This window comes from Amblyomma americanum, chromosome 1 (assembly GCF_052857255.1).
Source record: "Amblyomma americanum isolate KBUSLIRL-KWMA chromosome 1, ASM5285725v1, whole genome shotgun sequence".
NCBI lineage: Eukaryota > Metazoa > Arthropoda > Arachnida > Ixodida > Ixodidae > Amblyomma > Amblyomma americanum.
Window position 1 is genome coordinate 328,542,956 of NC_135497.1, and position 21,210 is coordinate 328,564,165.

The following is a 21,210-nucleotide window of genomic DNA, read 5'->3' on the forward strand; positions in this document are numbered from 1 at the left end:
TGTTCTCGGGGACGTGCGCGCTTATAATCTAGGAGTGCGAGCCGGTCGAGAAATTTAATTAAACGAGAACTTATTTCAGAGAGATAAAACGCCACGAACAAGAGCCAGGGCATGAAATGACACGCGTATTTTGCTGTAACACGGCGGATGCTGCGCATGGTCTTTCAGCAGATTTATAGGGGCGAAATAAGCCTCGAGATGAATATAGTCTTTTTAAATTAGGTTTCACTGACCTTTCTATGCGCCTAAACTGTTCGTTACACTTCGCGGCTCGAGCTTTACGAGGGCTCTTCGCTGTACGCATTTAATTACCTTGCAGCGAAAGTGCTTCAAAGGTGGCGTATTTCTCGCACAATTTTAGTACATTCCCCCCACCCACTCTTCCTCTGTGCTGATTGTACTCCCACGTCGCAGTGCCGGGGTGCTCTTTGGGCCTTGCCTTGCTTCGGTGCGAATGCTTGAGATATCGGAGTTGATGAGAAACTAAGAGGTTCTGTGTCTAGCTGCCCGCTTAGTTGCTCTCTGCTTTGAGTTTTCTGTCGCCATAGCAAAAACAAGGCGTGAGCAGCTGCCCGGTTGTGACAAATGACAGTCCTTATGCTGTGCATATACACTTACACGACGTGACATTATTCCGAGGGTAGTGCAGACATTCCTTTTTACCTTACGGTTCATGCCTCTCAATTAATTAACCGCTCTGCGTGCTAGTTCCAAGATCCGCCCTGCCATAAGCGCATTCAATTAGAAGTAAGGTGACAAAAAAGCTGACGTAGTCATGATGAAAAGTGCTCTAGCTAGACTGTTCCCTGAAGACTCTTCTGAAGTAGACAGGGAAATATTCAAGCCTCATTTGTCAAACGGGCCAATGGACCTTGCTAATGCGTCATACTGTGTTGCGTGCACTAACGACAAAATTCCAAGCGAGAAATTACGCTGCGACACGGTGCGTTACACTGCCAATCAGCACAGGTATCTGGTCTGCTCCCGAAAACTGGCAAATACACTACAGTTCAACGCTTGCGCCGATTGGAGTTCGGTGGCCCGCCGGCTGGACAAGACACCCCGGGTCGGAAGAGCTGCCGTCGAAAGAACACGGCTCCTAGTAGTCTCTGCCCATTCGCCTACGCCCAGCTACCAGTCGCATAAGCGTGTGCGTCAGCTTTCATAAATACTCTGGCGGCCCACTTGCGTGTAATTTTCTTCACGCTTCACAAATAACACCTAGGCAGCGCATTTTGTCCGAGACAGCCCCCTGATTTGCAGAAACCTAAGCCACTGCGGCAGTTCCAGTTCGATGGGTGACGTTTAGTGGTCATTCACCGCGTCTCAGTCGACCAAGAAGACATAAAACGAACGAGCGTGAGCAGTGCGATCAATAAAATTAGCTAAACAAACAACATCGTGAAAACGAAGACATTATTCGGGAAAAATAAAGAGATAGCGATAAAACGAGGAGGTAAAGTAAGAAAGCACACAAGCTCAGTGCGCGAGGAACCGCGTCCGCGGCCAAATGGTCAGGCGATGAAAAAGTGGGGGGGAGGCGACACATGCAGCTCGGCGGTGAAAACCTGGCGTCGCCATGAATTTAGCGGAAGTCACGAACATGGGCTGATGGCATCTTGTGGAGACAGCCTGCGCTGAAGAGGATAAATGACCAGCCAAAAATGGCGTCCGTTCATGCACGACGCGTGACGACACCATTCGTTACCGCCCACCGATAGGCTCCATATTTTTTTTTTCGTTGCGTCCCTGCGCTGCACGGATCCCGCACGTCATGCGCACAGCATGGCTGTCTGGCGAGGCCGCGGCGCACGGGAAGAGACGCCTCGAGCGCGCGTCCAACCACTTAGCGGCGCACTGGCACGTCTGGCACGGAGTCGGAACGTCAGGCGAACGCCGTGACGCTGTCGTGACGGGCCGTCTCTCTCTATTCCACCCATGGCAGTGGATAGCAGCGGCCATGGAAACGTCGGAAGCTGAAGCGGCAGCCAGCGAAGTAAGCCGCGTAGGCGGTCCAGCTGGTTAACATTGCACCGAACAGCGCTGAACTAGGGCATAATTAAAACAAATGCACAAAACTCTCTTGAGTGCACCAGTACCTACTTTAGCTGATTAAATTTCCTCTTCTTCTCAGACAATTTTTGTTTTTGTTTTATGGGGTTTAACGTCCCAGGGCGACTCTGGCTATGGCTATGCACCGTTGTGCAGGGCTCCGGATAATTTAGACCACCTGGGGTTCTTTGACGTGCAATGACATCGCACAGCACACGGTCCGCTAGCATCTCGCCTCCATCGAAATGCGATCGCCGTGGTTGGGAATGAACCCGAATCTTTCGGGTCAGTAGCCGGGCGCCGTAACCACTGAGCTACCGAGCCGGCTCATCTGCGGTTGGATTTTGTGTCAGTGGCGAAGGCACATGAAAAGCATCAAATATGTAATTAGAATGTAGTAACAACATCAGCACTAGCAATATCCAAAACACCGTAAGAGGAAGAACAGCAGCTGAAATAGACGCTGGAGAAGAAGCAACGTAGCTATAGATTTGACAGTCACAGCATCTGAGCAAATGATTCATCGGTTTCCCGATGTGCACGGCACCTTGGTAACCGCAAGCGTTCCGTATCTTCTTGTTTTGACGACTCCCCGTTTTTTTTTCCTCGTCGCCGACGCTTCCAACGAAACAATTCGCACTAGCACAAATTGTTTGACACGAACTGTCCATTTGTTGTGGCGCAGTATGAACCATGAGAGCCTGGTAGCTATACTGCGTGGGCACTGATTTTCTTCCATGGGTGACAGTGACAAAACGTTGCTCGCGTGTCCAATCTCGCGGTCTGCAATTCATTCTTTTTATTTTAGTTGTGCAGCGCTAACACCGTATCAATTTCTTTCTTTCTGTAGGGGTTTCTGGTCTAGTTAGAAAGTTTAGAGCGATTGCCCAGCCCACTGAGCGTAGCCGCGCTTTTTTGAATGCTTGTTTAGGGCTTCATTAAAGCTGCCGCTAGTAATCCTTGCAGAACATTAAAGAAGGCAATCTCTCATCACGCACGCAGCATACAAAAGTAAGGTAGAGCTCTATGTAATCCCTGCACCCGAAATTTCGACCAGTGCCAGCAGCAATGCGAGCCCTTTGTAACAAGAATGACTGAAGGGTAATTACGGCGGCTTACCTCGCTAAGCTGAATGAGTGAACCGGCGAAACACGGCAGTTTTTCGGAGAGAAGCTCAGACAACGGACGGCGTATTTCTCTTGCCTATATAAATCTACAGGCATATACGGTGGAGCTCACTCGCTTTAGTTAGCTTAGCAGCGGCGGGATCCAAGCACACGCTAATGAGCGGAATAATGGAAGGAGAGCAGAGTTACGGGGCAGAGTTGAACGCACACGTAGCTCTGTCTGGTTTTGATCAGTTTGGTGCTGATGTCCGGGTTAGCACACAAATTCTTGCCGATCGGGTATGCAGTTAGATTGATCCTTTCCCGACAGGTGCGAGAAGGTGGCCAACTCAAAGTGGTACATGGTTGTGCAGCTGACGGATATGCTGTGGTACAGTTGCACTTGTAAATCTGGGAACTCTGTTGTTGCCCTTACCTTGAATAGCGATATTCTTCATGTGGTGCAACTAATCTGGATGCTCAAATTTAATCCCAGCCTTCCCTCGTGGCGCTTCACTAGATTCACATGAATGCTTCAGTGCATTCACAAGCATCCATAGTATGGCATCAAGCGACAGGCAAATGTTTACTAGGTATTTCTTGATCATTTGAGGTTGTGAGTTGTGCACGTGCTTGCTGAAAAACCCACTTAATGGGGCATTTGTCACAATAATGCACCAGCTTGCACTTCACAGACCATCAAAATGTTTTTCAAGTACGGTTGCGCAAACGAAATGATCACAAGAGACAGGGCTGGTGCAAGTCGTGCCCTGTCTTGTTTTTTTTTTTCATAAAATGCCAATTGTAGCGCTTTCACATCCATTATAAAGTCCAGGCCGGACTTCATGAACATAAATTTTTTTTCCAGGTAAGCATAAGCAATATTCAGAGAGAGAGAGAGACAGGTTAACAGCGGCCAATGCACCAAAGTCACTCCAATGGCTGCCAACACGATTACAGATTAAGACCAGTAAGGCTTCCAAAAATTATGGACTGGCTGGAAACACTGTCAGCACTTTCAAGGGCTATTAGAGGGACATGACGTAAAATAGCGTTTTTGAAAAGTACTGTTTTATGAATAATTCTCATTACTTTCCCTACACACCTAGCAATATTCAACGCTGTTTCTATTACTTAGGCGCAATGAAAACGGCTGTCTCAGACGCCAACTAAAAACTTAGCCTAGTGTTCAGCTTGCCCTGTCAGCCATAACATGGGCGGAACCTACAAGTGAATTTATTCTGCCTGGGACCTTGTTCATTATGAACAAGGCCCCCATGCGTAATCATTTTTACTTAGCTCGTCGGCGTCTGCGTTCTTTGCGATGTAAAGGCTTAAGGAGATAGGTGCTTACGCACACTGCTTATACTAAGACAAACTTACACCTTTTAGCGCTCGTCTAGTGCCTTCTTGTCCCGTCTTTCTGAGCAAAATTTCTCTCTTAATGCGTATCAACTAGCCCAACCTTCACTTTTCTTGCACTCAATATTTATATACATCCCCAGGAGTTCATCTAAACGTCAATGAACTTCGCACTAAAAGCCTACACAATCCGAAAGTACCCTATCAACGTAAAGACCCCGTTTCTAGGAATGAAACCGCTCAAAGAAATGTTTCGTTAATAGTTATCGTTACGCTCTAATCCGGCTATTGATTATGCGTCGCATCTCAGTACTCGTGCGGACGGAAAACAAAAACCTGGCTTGGAGCAAACGTGGCGCTGTGTTTTAGGTAAAAATAAGCTAAAAGCTACATAAGCAGATAGGCATCACCCTTCACACAAAAGCATGCTGAGCGGGTGACTCGAAAACTTGCCCAGGGTTCCGCAAGAATGAGAAATGCTGTTTTAAACCTCTGAAAGTGACAGGACACTCAGTCAAGCCTGTGGGCACCCTCCCACTGAAAATTGTTCAAGAAGGCACCGAGAAGCACGGTGTAAAAGTGCGCTACAAAGAAGAAGCGACAGAAATAAATAAATGAACAAGAAGTTTTCCGGGATGCAAAATCACTGGGGAGAGCCCGCGATAGCAACCACTTCTTTTCATAAACCTCCCATGGCAGAATGCCTCAATATTTACTGCGAACTATATCGGCCGAGAAAAGGTGTATTTTAGTGACCCGCAGCATTTTTCTTGTCACGAGATGGCGCTAAGCCTCAAGATTCTAGAAGATGCTTTCACGCCAGAGCTGTACATCGCGGCTCTCTAACGTTCTAGAGGCTCACGTTTTTTTTTCCTGCTCCATGAAAAATCTGCGCATTTCTGTTTAGTGACATCGGCGAACAGAATTCCGAAGGGAGGTTTTCGTTTTCTTTATTTACATGAACATATAAGGGGAGGTTGGTGCCTGACAACGGCTCCGGTTTCTTCTTTTAGCAGCGAAGAAAAAAAATGACCCAAGAGAGGTTCTTGGAAAGCTGTAGATGCACCGCCTGAATGTAGTGGCGCTAGGGTAAAAATGCGGGCACAAAGGCGCTGTCACGAGGCGTAAAAGCCGGATTTGCGATTGCACAAGGGGCTCATTGCTCAATTCAGCGGCTGTGTCCCTCGCTCAAGACGCCAGGAACACACGGCGTTGCTCAACAGTTGCTCGTGCAATTTGCTGGTGAAATCACTTTTTTTTTCAGTGCATGTTGAACGGTAAACCCAAGTATATGAATAAACTGTCAGACTCAATTTTTCCTCTCTCTCCCTCTTTCTATTGTTACTCCTTTTGAAGCTGGTACTGCGGGGAATAATTAAAAGTTAATCCTTAGGTTTCAAGCAATAATTAATCCAATTAACTGCTGCAGGGCCTCCCTCGGAGTGAGCGCCATTTTCATGAATGAGGAAATGATGTAAAGTATGGTATGAAATCTCATTCCGACGTGGTACAGCTCACAAGCCCTTCCCTGCGCCTGCTTTTAAGATCGCAGCTTTAAGTTACGAGTATCTTTCGGTTCCTTTCTTTTTTTTTCGTTCTTTCTTGCTACTCAATCTTCTCTGTGAGCTTTTTTTGATCCAATTTTTCACCTCTTATAACCTTCATGAGTCGATAATCTGAACTACGACTGCGATACTCGCCATTATATTTCCCGCTATCTGATGTAGGCGTTGTTTAAAACGTGGATTTAAAGCAATATAAATCGCTGTGCATGGCTCAGCAAAAAGTTGATTTGTTTTTAACGAAGGCACACTGTTTCAACGCCATCATTAATCTACTGTATTCGGCTTTTAATCTTTTCATTTCCTTACCCTAGTTCCCTGGCTGTCTATTTTTTCTGCCGTTTAATCCAGTTAAATTTCTTTTAACTCCCTGTCTCTTTCTACCGTTTTATAGAGCCACTGCAGGCGAGCTATCTAAACAGTCATTGCACAGTGTTTTCTGTTTCTTTAGTTCAACCCTTTAATGATGCGCAGGGGTAGACGACATTTGTAAATGTGTACTGAAAATACCGCATAACCGAGCGGCATGGACAATGGGGCCAGCTCGTGTATATATTCCCGTTCGGTGATGCGAAGAGACGCCGTGGCCAATTTATTTTTGATTACGCCGAGTGTCAAAAAAAGAAAATCAAGATCTTGTAATTCACCTCTGTTTTAAACCAGGAGCAAGGCATATACAGAAGGTGTAAAAACGGTCAGCGAGTGAACACCGTGACGCCATACACGCTGCAGCATTATTCGTCGCCTGGCATATAGCTTACCATACTTGGAACTGAATGAACGTCTCGGTTCTTGCCAGTGGAATTCAGATTAGCTGGTATTGTCACCCAGAACTGAGACCAATCGCATCGTGCTTTTATTCGTGGGTTTCAGAGGACTTTGTATCACAACTCACGCGAGGGCAGAAAAGGGAAGGATTGAAACTCCAACTTACCTTGTAGGTAAGGTATACAACCAGACAGGCCTCGGAGAAACTTATAATAGCCAGGATAGTCTGAAAGCGAGACAGAGAAAGAAGACGAGGCTTGAAAAAGTTGTAATATATACGCATAGTTCAGGCACACACTAAAAAGGTAAAACACAAGGGGTATTTATATAAGAGATGATGCATTTCTATCGTTTATTCTTGCGAAAACTTGTGTATTTATGAGAATATAAGAGAGGGTAACCTTGTCACCTTGCTGATGTGCGCTGTGCTCACGGAAAAGTTAATATGTTGTAAAAATATCGTACAGTGCGATGTAAAGTTGAAGGTGACTTTTCACCCGCTGGAAGTCATTACCAGCGGTTTCGATAGGGTGGAAGCTCAAGTGTCCAACCAAGAAATTTAGCTGAAACTTCCATTCATTCTTTTTTTGCGCTTGAACGTGAGCTTCAAGCACAGACTGTGAAAAACTACGAAAAAAACAGACTTTTTTAAAAAATATTCGACCGCAGCCCTCTCACTAGGGGGCCGTGGTCTCAGCTCCACAGCCCCAGCTGCGAGCTGTGATAAGCCATGATCGGCGATAAGCCATGAGCCATGACAAACTGGCGTTTGCATCAAGGCTATTCGTAGACCAGCAAATGAAACATGCTGTACAACTTGGTCAACCTCGTAGCGAAATCCGTGGCCTGGATTGCCTTCGCTGCAAGAACACGCTTGACGTTTCTTGATTGCATTAGAGCTCTATAGTCGTTCAAGAAGCTGCAACAAACCTGGCCAGCAGCAGTGACTCGGCGCTGGCGAAAAGCTAAGTCGGTGCTGCAACATCTTCGCTCGCCGAGGTCTTGTCAGAAAGTACGAATATTTTCAACAGCTTGTTTCTCGCGAAATTAGAGGCTGCAAATAGGCATGTTCTCTTGGAAGTGGGCATACGCTGATCTCACAACGGGAAGAAGCACACATTTGCTGGAACGTGCTGTAAAAATTGACTGTGCCGGATGGACGCACGAAGAAAACAATGCTGGTCACATAACAGACGTTTTCTCGAATATTTTTGTTTGTCGACTGTACAAAGCAAACGTGTCAAATGCGCACTTCAGAGAGATCATATTTGCGACTGTCCTTTAATAGGATTTATTACGCTCGGCTTGCGAAGCTAGGGCACACCAATCCTGTGAACTGTAAGCAAGCGACCACAAGCGTAATTACCTTAACTGCGCACTGCGCTTGCAAAATGTTAAGTGCACCGTGTCTGTCCTTAAAGACGGGTGAAAGTACTGCAAGGCACCAGCCACCGTCCAGTTTGACAAAAAGTACAAGGGACTCTCCTTCGAACCGCATTTGCACTGCCCAGTCATGCCTTCAACTATTCAGCGACTTAGAGGGCTATGGGCGGTGACGGCAACTCATGCAATAAAAAAATTGCTTCCACTGCAGAACGCACTGCGGTACATTCTGCAGTATAGAAATGGTCTTGGACTAATAGAAATGCTCCTAGATGAAAAATCGAAGAACAGATATATTGTTTCTATTCCTGAATATATATTATGAAAGTAAACTTAAGACGAAAACACTTGCACTGCCGACTATAAGCTCGTGATCATCTGAACTGACTGTGCTTTATGAACAAGAATATGCTCACGCACACGTACGAACATACTTCACTATACTCTATAGCAGCTACAGAAGCAAGCCAATATTTTCAAACACGCGATCAAGAGAGGAGTTCATAATTAAATTCTTTTCGAAGACTTAGGAACTATAATATGCACAATATATTTTACGAGCACGATAATATTCATGAAGTGACTCTTCTCTACAAGCAGGCATAATTCAGGCAGTGATGTAATAGCTCTGCTCTCGAGCCGACATTCCGATCTTTCATTCAGCAATAACGCAACGTGACGTGGCGTAGCGGCACATTCATTTCATTCATTTCATTTCATTTATTAAGTCCTCAAAGGCCCCATTTAAGGGGTATTACATGAGGGGTGATGATGATAAATCCAGGCGCTAAGCTAAGGCGGAGCTGGACGCGAAGAAAAGAAAAGGAGGATGTGCTGTCAGACATGTATCACCGTATGTCACGTGCAAAGTGGGCACAGTGTACAAGATCCCCATGTCGTGCGGAAAAGTGCACATAGGCCAGAGTGGTCGTTGTTTGAATGTGCGGCTGATGGAGCATGCCGGAGATTTGCAAAAAGGTAACACTTCAAACAATATGGTTCTTCATTGTCGTGACTGCAGCAAGCGCAAGAAGAAGTGTTCTCCCCTTTTTTCCAAAACATGTGTTCTTTTTCGTCACCGAGGTCGTGTAACGCGGGAGATAGTTGAAGCCTATCGTATCGCGGAAACGGGGCATACATGTGTTAGTGACCCCTCAGTTGGCTTGTCTGATGGGGAGATAAGTTTTTTGAAAGAGCGACTGAAAACCGCGTGTTAATTTTTTCCCTGCTCATCGGTCGGCATGTGGCGTGCGATTACTCTGGGTTTGTTTTGGTTTTTGTAGTATATATATAGAAGCCTCTGAATAAAAATTCTTGTAGTTGCGAGTAAGCGCTGTGTCCCCTCTGTGTCGTTGTTTGTGAGCGCCTGGATTTATCATCATGAACGTACATCGACAAGCTCAGTTTTCTGCCCTGTTGCAACTGCACATGTCATTGTTGAGAAACAATGACATATGCTCCTATCAGAAACAAGCATATATCATTGTCGGGAAATGCTTTTCCCCTCTGCAATGTGCTCTGTACCTTGATAGTATAATAAATTAACAAATAAAAAGCAAAAGTGGATATTCAGATAAAACAGTTAACGGTAATAAATAATATAGTATTTACCACCATTCTGATCCCCACTTCTCGTCTTTTATGCTTATCATTAAACCTCTATGAGCCTATGCAGGTCTTTAGAACCATTAGGCAACATTCATGGCTTTACGTGACTTCGTGGTACAAGAACTGTAATCATCATTATCTAAAGTATTCCAAATCGTCTGATGACGGGTCGGAATTTTGGGCGCCATTTTTGCTTCCATCACGCTAAGATTTTCTCAGACGACGGCTTGAGTGCTCGACGATTCCTGGTTGTACTGAGGGGAATCCTCGCGATTAAGCTGCGATGAGGAATCTTGGAGGCTTAATAACGGGCTTTCTAGGCGCCAACAAAGCAATAATCTCCAGCCATATTGTCGCCCGAAGTTGTGTAGATTTGCTGCTTTCTTCATCGTACTACTAACATACCCGGTTACTTCTGTGGAAAAAACGCAATGCTTTTATGCGCCACATCACGCCAAATCTTGACTAAACTTGCCATAAAAGAAGTAATGATGCCGACGTAAAGAAACAAATGAAGTGGTGCACTCTCTGGCTATGCACGATGATAGGTGTCGCTGTTAATGACAATGCTGTTGTAATGGTATTAGTATGCTGTTATGCGGACATAACGACGGTAGTGTCTAATGATGTACTTACGCCGGACCGCAGCAGTCGCTTTTAAACAAATGCACGTGTCATTTGCGATGGAGAAGACGGAGATTAGCACTACCGAAGCGGACGGGCCTGAGACAAAAATTAAAAGGAGGGTCCTTCATTCATTGGAAGTGTCATTACAAGTCATCGTCATTTACCAGGACCGTGAGTCCAGCCGCATACAACTGCGGATTTGCGTGTGCTGTCCAGCGATTGGGAGCTTGAGTAGTGCAGGCCAAACATATTCTGTAGGCCAGCGACCACACTGCATAAGGGCCACTCGGACAAACATGAAGCTATTAGTTGAAGCGCTGCACTTTCAATCAGCGCGAAAAGCGCTGATGGTTTTGTTACCGGGCATAATAGTAGAATAACTGGCTCACAGAGACAGAGAGGCTTATTTAGATAGAAAGGCAGGGAGGTCGGCCTGGCGAATTATAATTTGGCCGGCTACTCTGAACACCGAAGAGGCGAGGGAAGAGAGTGGTGATGGGTGACGATGTGGACAGAAGAGAGACGCAAATATATACGGCCACATCAGGACGCGCCTAATTACAATCACGAGTCGAGACTCGTGTTGCGCAATAAACGAAAGAGCGACTGCTCAGCCTGGAGAACATTCCTTGTTTCCGGCCCAGCGCCCATTACAAGGTCCTCCGTGAGTGGCCTGTTTTCGAAACTGGGCATAGAGCGATCACGTGGTTCATTGTCTTAGTGATGGGATGGATAAGAGCAGTCTGAAGAGTCTGCGAGTTCAACTAAATGCAGGTACCATCGCACGAAAGCAACGCCCGATTTCAGACTGTAGGAGGCTTGCCTGCATGGTTACGCTGAATGCCACGCGCAATGGTAAAAGTCATGGTCGGATCCAAGCTTCGAAGACGTCTATGTCGAGTGCCTGGTTGCGCCCAGTGTCCCGCTTTCGCACTTCTTTCACAACCGGAAGGAAGGCAAGTGGCGTGCGTTTTTGAAAACGGCACTACTGTTCGTACGCCATTCCCGCGATTGGGAATTGAGTAGTGCAGGCCAAATATATTCTGTAGGCGAGCGACCGCGCTCCATAAGACTGCTCCAAACACAATCCCAACGCATGGCTGCGGTTTGCTTTTCTTGGGTCGCGAAGAGGCTCGATGGCGCAACTCTGAGTTGCTTCTTTTCGTTTCGGGGGTAAAATGATGCATGCACGCTTCGTCACACGTCACGACTGATTGCCGCAGAGCGTCACGCTCCGTACTCACTGCGGTGACGGCGATTTTACGAACGTGCAGTGCGGTTCATTTGTGCCCGGCTTCCGTACTTCACCCTACTGTTCGCATTATTCGTGCACTCGTGCCCGTGACAGAGCTTCTTCCCCATACTGTGCCGCCAATCTCTACATTTCAGGCGGTTTCATGTTTCTCTTCGCAAGAAATGGTATCCCACTGCACTGTTCCTACAGATACGCAGCTTTCCGCCATGTATCTTTATTCTACCGCGCGGACGCATGATTCTAGCGAAGGAGAAGAGTACATTCTCTGGAAGTTATACCGTGCTCCACGTGTGAAAAAGTCTAGGTCAAACTTAAACGACCTAATAGTCCCTATATTTTGACCAGGTTGTAAGAATATGCTGTGTTTAGTCCAGCGACTGGTGCCGTCGATTTTTTTTTCAGTGCGCCTGAAATATGTAATCTTACTCAAGGTTTAGCCATCCCACACTGTGGGTTGATGAAAAGATGTGGGAGAGAAAAGCCTGAAGGTATGTGGAATCATGACAACTTACATCCGTTGAAAAGCTGCTGTCAGAACGGTCGTCGGGAAGCATTGGCAGTGAAGAGCGACAGCTTGGGCTAGTTGGTTCACTGATTAAAAAGGGCAAAAGCAGCGCAACGAACAAATCAGAGCGTGTGTTGTCTTTCTTTCTGTCGTTTTTGTGCTTTGCGCTGCTTTGCCTCTTATTCTACAGTGGGTGACGCTCAATACGCTCATAGTTGTTCGTACGATAAATAGGCTGATGCCAAGAAGGCACGAACTACCTCAGTTGTGTCTTAGGATGAACACCGTAGAAATCATACGTACATCTTTAGTACCTGCGCTTGAACGCTTTGCAATGTGCGAAAGCAGGAATGAAGGCTTGTATTAGTACTGTGGGGCTGTACCGATTGTAGCTTATGGAAAGCGTTTGGTATAGCCGGAGTAAGGAGCACTCGGACTGACTCCATTTGATGTTTGCAACTTAGAGAAGAACTTGGCTAGAATTAACAAGTATTTTTTTTAACACATTAACATGATTTGACCGTGAAAGACCGCGGTCAATGACGATACATAAAAATCTGCTGGGTGACATGAAATCGAATTTCCGTCGACCGTTATAGGGTAGCGGCAGAGGAATTCTCGTGTGACTACAACCACAACACACTCTCAACTGGCTAAGCGCAATCCCCGGCTATGTAGGTACCCTGATGCATATAGGTAACACCGCCTGTTGCAGTATTGCACGCATTTACGAACGTGTGGCACCAGAATCATGGATGCAGATGATGTCGTCAGCATATGCACTGATGTCGACATTATCCGGAAGTTCATCCGCAACTCCAATGAAGGCAACGTTAACTAAGGTTGTAATAAGGACTGCTCCCTGTGGAAAACCATCGCAAAACTTGTGACAGCTAGCCTCGCAATCAGCCGTCTATATGTAAACTGGGCGGCCACTCAGGCCGCTGACAATCCCCAGGTAGAGCCGGCCACAAACGCCTAAGTCGTCAAGGGAGACAAGAATCACGTCAAGCCTCGAGGACGCTGCCGTAAGCAACTCTGATGCCCAAGAAGACGGCCGCTACAATCCGTCGAATACTTTTTTTTTCAACAATTGATGCCGATGACAATGCCGATGACACTGTTAGTCGAAGAACGTCGGCGCCGAAACCAGTCATCACGCCCGCAGGAAGGTCACTCATTTTTGAGAACCCCTGAAGTCTCGCTAGCACCATTTCCTCCACTCCACGACGTTGTCAACGCAGCTGGATAAAGCTACTGGTTGACAAGAGGCAACCTTGTAAGGGGCATTCCTTGATTTAAAAGGGCGACCGAACGCTGATGTTCCAGTGCTCTGAAACAATACGCGAAAACCAGGTGTTTTTGAAATACGAGAGTAGCACCTTTCGAGCCCCTACACCCAAGTGAAATTGCGTCAAGTACGAAACCCGATCATTATACCAGGAGCAGATGAGCGCTTGATGTGGTAAGTGTGGCGCCTAATTTGGGCAGTGCAGAGAGAAAGTCGATGCGCTCACCTGACAAAGTTAACGCATATGTATTCGGAGAGGGTGATACAGATTGAGCTGAGCTCAAGGTTCCCTTGCAAAAATCTTCAGCAACCTGTACTTCAGGGTAGTGTGGGCAAAATGCCTGCACACCAAAGGGTGCATTGCTTAAGGAGTATAAAACGCACGTTTCTAACAGTTGGCCAAATTCGAGAGAGCGGCTTGCAGAGATTCAAGGAAGAGCAGAGCGTTCTCTGGCGCTGTCTTCCTAACTTCTGGAGGTGGTGTTTTGTTTGGCTTTGTGCTCGACATAGAGGGCGAGGTCGCATGTAGACTTCGTTTGTTCTCTCGTACTTTCAGCACGCCGACGAACCCATCGAAGCCTTTCGATCTATACATCGATGCAAGTCCCCAGCCTAGGCACATCTATAAGCTTTGTTGTCTCGTGCACAGAAGATGTGACCAGATCCTCTGAGTTAGATTGTGAGTTTATGCCTGCACAGGACGCGTCCATGGATCTCCTGAGTCTGTGCACCGTAAACGAGGCAAAGCAGGGGGGGGGGGGGGGTGAGCCATTTGACCCGCACATATGGTGCAATGCGGTCACTCCATGCGTTCCTACATCAAAACATCAGCTATCAGAGGAGAGGAGATTTTTTACAAAAAGGCGCCAGATCTAGACAGCCGCTACAGGATGTGTCATGGAGACAGGTATGGGAAGCATCGCTGACTGTGATTAAATCTAGACTGTGCATGAAATAGGCCAGGTCTCTTCTTCGATTGATCATCATAGCACTTTCCCTTAGAGGGTGATAGAGACTGACGTCACCAACAATGATGTGAGGATCCGTAAAATGTTGAATCACCGAAGAAAAGCTGGAACGATCAATGTCTGCACTGAGAGGAATGCAGCCGCCAGTGACAGAAAATATGTCCTCTGTGCGAATTCAGCGACAAGCAAGTGTAATGGTTATAGCGGTATCATGTGGTATTAGCTCCCGGCAGACGTGTGCTATGTCATGTGTATGCACATTAACGCTATTCATAATTAGCAGCGCAAAAAACGAGGACAAAAGCGAACGAGGAGACACAACACAAGCGCAGACTATCAACTGAATTTTTATTTACAGAAAGGAAGCTTTATAGGTGTAAGAAAACACAAGAAACAACAAAAGGAAACACAACAACCGATTTCCACGCGTGCAAAAAAAAAAACAATGACATTTCATTCCTGCGTGATATAGGAACACAACAGCAACAGGAAAACGAAAGCAATCGCATCAGGCCAACCCCCCGTACTGTCTGCTCGCACTCAAGAAACTGCGCAGAAAAGGAACTTTCTTATCCTGCAGTCTGACCGACGGTGATGCGGCACGCGCCTCTTTTTTAATCAAGTAAGCTTCTATCAGCTCCCAGCATACTTTATCACTGTGCCTGAACAAGATACTTGTCCTGTCCAGGTGAGGAAAGCAATCTTTCCAACCCCTACAGTGCATTGCAAGGTTGGAGGACACAGCACCTTTTAATGATCTGCGGTGTTCGGCTAGACGCTCATTGATACATCGACCAGTCTGGCCGATGTAATTCTTACCACATGAAAGCGGAACACGATGCACAACACCTGGGTCACAATTTGTGAGTCTCTTTCTGTGGGCTATCGTGCAATTACTCTTTGCGCGGTCACCACCATGCTCAAGCTTTTTGCGCGCAGCACTGCACACACCACCGAGCTTGTTCTTCGCGGTGAAAACAACTTGCTGCGCTTGTGTTTTGTCTTCTCGTTCGCTTTTGTCCTCGTTTTTTGCGCTGCTAAGTATGAATACACACCAACTTGCCCAAGCGCTTACGTACGTTATACGCAAACTTTTAGTGGGAGGTTACATTGAAATTAGCATGAGCACTTTTATTTTACCGTGTGTCAAACCGAACGCAACGATAGCGCTGGCCGCAGTGGCGTCCTCTGGTGTTAAAATGTGAAAATATTTTGCGACACATTTTTCGCACTTAGCCAACGTTATATAAGTCGTAGCGCGCAGATAGCCAGTTCATCACCAGTTCAGTCGAACCAGGGCCTAATTTCTTTTAGGTAATTGAACCGAGCAAGGTTTTAGAAACGTCATGTTGAGGCCTTTCGGACCCTTCTGCCTACCGCCGAAACAATTGGTTTGGCAAGTCTATGACTACCTTGTCGTAAAAATCCAAAACTCAGCCAATCCACAGCCGGCGGTGTCTTGTTAGGGTTAATAACGGCGGAATCGTTGCACCGAATCGAAAATTAGGCAAGTCTATCCCTCATTCGTTATGCTGTTGGCGAGGGGAGGCAACGCGAAGACCACGTGTGCCATTTAAAGGCAATGAAAATGCCTAAAAACCCAATAGCATTGACAAATTCTCTCCGAAGCGGGTGACATGGGTGCCGCCATCTTGACAACGCTATTTTACCTAGCGTACGCAAGAGCACGCACGCTAAATTCGTTAAACAGCGTACGTAACGCGCACGTAAGTTAAAGCTAGATTTGGAACAGCGTTTGGCGCATGCGCGGTACGAAGCACGCTAATTTATAGCGTACGCTGTGCCTTTGCGTATGTCTGCGTACGCTATACTAGAACTCTCTTTTGTCTGTGTAGCGCGAGCTTCTGAGAACCATGTGACTTCGGCGAGAGCCGCCCCACAATATATGCGTTGTACGTGCACGCGTCCTTGACACGCCTTAGCCAGTTTCTTCGATTCTGTTTAATATGCAATTCATCAGACGTGCCCTGGGAGTGCAGAAGGTTAACGCGTTCTTTCGTAAAGGGTCCATCTTCATTCAGTAGATTTTCTCTAGTAATTAATGAGAATATCGTGTTCGCGCGCTGTGCTGTACCATTGGAAGAATCGCGGTTCAGGGACCCTTTTATTACGAATAGAGTCTCTTCCCAAGAAAGGGACCTCGGGTTCAGGATCGACCTTGAGTTTGCTCGACTAATATTTGGTGCCGTTGACCCGTGCAGCGGACAGACGATAAGCGCGGGGGACTCCGCTGGGGCCTGTCGGCGCTTCGGGACTCATGAGGCCGATGTCGTTGCAAACAAAGGACCGCACTCTGAAGGCGCAGCACGTGAGGCCGCATTCCAGTGTGGCAAGTCTCCGTCGGCGCTCGATAACGGCTCCTTCGAGGGCGGTCTGCCTCGCCAATGGCCAACTACCTCTTGACAACTTCTCTCGGTGACAGCAGTGACGTGAAGCAACTCACAAGCTGTCTCTGAAGTTGCCTGAGCTCACGTTATAAGGAGCTACAAAGGAAGCGAGATTGCCTTCCTCATGCCCGCAGACCAAACCCGCTGAATTTCAACAAGCCAACGTAACATAACGCTCAACTAGGTAATTAAATTATCACTGCAAAAAACGATAAACTGCATCACTTAGGGCATCGTAGAAAGTGAAAGGCATAGGGACTTGCCAAAGAACACTCGATTTTATTGCAAATGATGATTAAAATTGATCGCATTGATATGAGAATTATTCGAATGCTGAGATAAGGTACTGAAAATTTTCTATGTCTTCTGATCACCTAAACCCCGATAGAAAATTAATTTTAGTGCGAACGAACTTCTAGCCACACTCTCCGGGTTTCAGCAGTGTGTGTCTGTGTGTGTGAAGCCTTTAGTGAAAGTGGCTGACTCGGTTTGCGGAAACCTCAATCGCGCTGTGAGTAGGCGGTGGCGTCCACCTACAAATTGAGGAAGTTATGCGCCTTTAAATGCCTCAAAACCAGCGGAAGCTTTAGACTCCGTTGATTTTGAGAAAAGGAAACGCGCATAACTGGCTCCCTGGGTCAGTGGACACCTCAATAGCGCTTTCAGGTACGTGGCGGTGGTGTTCAGTTGCAAAAACCGTGGTTTCGCACAATATGTCGTGCTTAGCAATGCTAAACCACCAGCCATTTTTTTAATGGTGAACATATTATGTGAAATTTGAGAAATTGCGGCCCGCGAATTTAAAATGAGGCTCAACATCAGATATAAATTCTATTACGAGCAGACACTACAAAAGGAAGTCGAAATAACGCAATCAAACGGACGCACCATGTCAGAACGCAGGCACTTGATGCAGAAGCCTGCATTTCACGAAGCTAGCCGTTGCGCGTTGCGCCTTCAGCCACCTGAGAACTATCCAGCGAATAAAAGGCTAGGACGTCTGAGCACTATCTTAAAGAATGGGCCGATTCTTTTGAGACATAATCTGCCTGAAGGCTCGCCCTAAAGTCGTAGGACAGGATGTCGACCTTGAATAGAGGCTGCAAATATAGCACCAGCTGTTCGAAGCCAAACTGGATCGCTACTACTGGAAATGGAAGCAGAATCGTGTTACAGCACAGCAGCACGGAAGAGCTAATGAGTGTAAGTCTTTGTCGCCACTGAAGGTCACTGAGGTACCACACTCGAGGTGACGCAAAACACCTACAGGACACAGCAGGCAGCGTAGCGTAGAAAGAAATAACTGAGAAGCACACGAACGCACATAATGGGTAGCAGACAAGAGCAAAGCGTACCCGCCCACGGTTAGAAAAAGTAGCCAAGTAAGCGTAACTCTTCCCACCGTGACAGCCGCACTAGCATTACACAAGCGGGAGGCTGTGGACGATTTGTAGCCGTCAGTGTGATACTCACGAACCATTAAGCTTGTTTAAATCGTTCCTACGCCCGAGAGTGCCTTTTATGATTTCCCGGTATTGTCTGGACTCACCAAGTTTTGTTTCGAACTAGCTTGCGTTTTTGTACTTGGTAATCTCCTGTTTTTAGCGACCACTACATTTTTACCTCTTTGTCAGAACAAAGCACGAACGTTCCGCCATTTATTGTAAAACAAAAAAAAGGAAAGATTAACATCCAGATAAAAAAGGAGGAAGGAAAACTTAATTGCAGCTCTGCAAGACAAACCAAATGGTACGATTTTAGGCCGACTGCCCATTTTATCTAAGGCGCGCTCTGCCGTAAAGCAGAACGCGTTTTCCAGTAGGAGGGATAAGACTCGGACTAGACTTGCGAGAGCAGACGGCAGCTGCGGCGTTCAGTACTTCTGCCCATTAGCGCCTTTTGTGGGTTAGTGTGTGTTTTACTCGAGCGGAAAGGAAGCTGGAAGGGGGTGAAAAATATAGCTGGGAAGGCAGCGAGCTCTGGCAGCGCCGACCTCCGCCTTTTTGGCAACGAGAGGTAGACGACACCGCAAGGCGGTCCACAGAACCAGCTTCTCTTCTGTTTTTAGGCTCTAAAAGTTTTGATTTCTTACACTTTCACCAGTAATATGTTGAGGAAGTCTGTAGCGTAATATAACAACGAAAGCAAATGTGCTTGGCGATCAGTGTTAGTCGGGAATAAGTATCTCGTTCGCGGCGAATTGATGTCGTGAAATTGGCAAACTTAGTGCTTTTTGAGGAAAGGAAATGGCGCAGTATCTGTCTCACTTCTTGGTGGACGCTTCAAACGCGCCGAAAGGCAAGATACGAAGGTGAAAGTGAAAGAAGAGAAGAAAGAGGTGCCGTAGTGGAGGGATCCGGAATAATTTCGACCACCTGAGGATCTCTAATGTGCACTGACATCGCACAGCACATGGGCGCCTTAGCGTTTTGCCTCCATAAAAACACAGCCGCCACGGTCGAGTTCGAACCTGGGAACTCCGGATCAGTAGCCGAGCGCCCTAACCACTGAGCCACCGCGGCGGTAGGGTGGCTAGACTGCCACCCTAGCGGCGGGTAGAAAGAGAAAACTGAGAATTGAAAGTTGGATTTTGAGGAAAGGCGCGGCGCTGCGGGCGCTGCGCAGCGGCGGAACACCTATGGCTCGGTGCTACTAGTAGTGACTAGGGAGCGAGAGAGAGAGAGAGAAATATCGGCGGCGAGGCGCGCGTTGTGACGTCATGTACCTCATCGGAGTACCGCCACGGCGAAATCGCTAGTTTGCGGGCAGTAAAGCTTTTGCTTTAGAAGGCATTAAAAGACAAGGGGGAGGGGTAAACTAGCGTTTCCTTTATTTTATCCAAGCTGACTACAACCAACTTCTCATGCCCACGAAACACCGACCTTGCATCGCAGACTCGTCGCATTCCAGGATAGAGTCGCACTTTTGGAGATTAAACTACCACAACAAAACACCATCGCATATTACGACCCTTGTAGTGCGATATCCCTCATTGCTCCAGCAGCGGTGCGTAACTAAGTACAGTTTCTTGAGTCAGTCTCGCAGCAAATGTTGCAGTAGTTGCTAATATATAAACTGTGTACGTAGAACCAGTTGTTTATACATGAACACATCCAAAAACGCATCCCATTATTTCCATGGCACTCGCCTAAGTGCCGTCCGCCATGCAGGCGAACCTCCAGCCCTGCGGTGAACACTGGAATGTCCTGAACGGCGTTACGCGGCTTTTCTGTGCAGTTCTTGTAAGCCATGAGGTGAACTCGCCATCGTACATGAAATACAGGACAACCGAGGTTTAGGCGGCACACAGCACTGCTTGCGTCAAACGGTCAAATTTCTTGCAGTCGTGCCTCCGGAGAAGGACGCTAATCAACGCTAACAACACATCGAAAAGGAATTACGAATACCAGACGTACGCTTTACTTCTGCTTTTGTAATTTAGGGCTGTGCCAAGACACTTGCAAAGTTTCTCGCAAAGGTTTACAGCCATTAGTTTGCATCCTTTACACGTTGGCGGCTTTAATTATTTTCAGATGCCTGCCGCTCACCAGCCCCCTATGTTGGAATCCTTTGCAGCCGGCGTTTTTTTTTTTGTCTCCTCATGAGTGTGTGCACCAGCAATCCTGCAGGCAACGGCACCAATGTGCTCGAGGATTTTTTCGCGATACGCATGTCTAGTTGAATTCTCCCTCTGTACTCCGTGCTACTGACAAGTATCAATTGTGGCGTTCATAATGCAGTGGCAAAGCGTCGAGCCACCTTCAGTCGTGCCACGCAGTAATTTTATTTCTCTTTGCTCCGTGAGAACATCAAAGTTTCTGACTTCGACATTTGTCTGATTTACCCATACATATATTCTCCCGCAAACTGCTCTTTTAAGACGAATAAGTTACACTACAGACAGGGTGTAAGACCATAAACGCTGCAACCTGAAATTAGGGAAGAAATCCGACAGCAAAAGCAGCTAAAATGAGCCCGCAACTGCAGATCGGTGTGGTAACCAATGGATAGGCAAAAATGACCGAGCCATCCCGTCGACAGCATTTTAAACGACAACGAAGAGGGAATCTGGGCAGAGCGCCATAATAAATTTTCGAAGCCATTATTCGGAGAACCACGCTTACCTCGCTGCTCACTAAGTCGGCCCGGACTCCATCCGAAGTGCGCTGCTACCTGCTTCAATTTCGCAACAGAATCGCCTAAATATAGACGCGCCCTACCGAGTACCTGACTCATCTTGTCGCGCACCTCCGCGTATCCTCTGAGCTTCCTGGCATAAATGCGGGTAGGCCCAAATTTGTCGAGACTCAAGTCC

At 46.9% G+C, this 21,210-nt stretch overlaps 1 protein-coding gene across 2 annotated transcripts in view; it reads right to left on the reverse strand.

Moving 5' to 3' along the window:
* Positions 1-21,210, reverse strand: part of SLO2 (slowpoke 2) — a 604,504-nt gene that overhangs the window by 70,298 nt on the left and 512,996 nt on the right. For both annotated transcript variants that reach the window (XM_077649885.1, XM_077649886.1), the window contains exon 5: positions 7,017-7,076. In XM_077649885.1, coding sequence (XP_077506011.1) covers positions 7,017-7,076 — 60 coding nt within the window. The remainder of the gene's footprint in view (positions 1-7,016; positions 7,077-21,210) is intronic.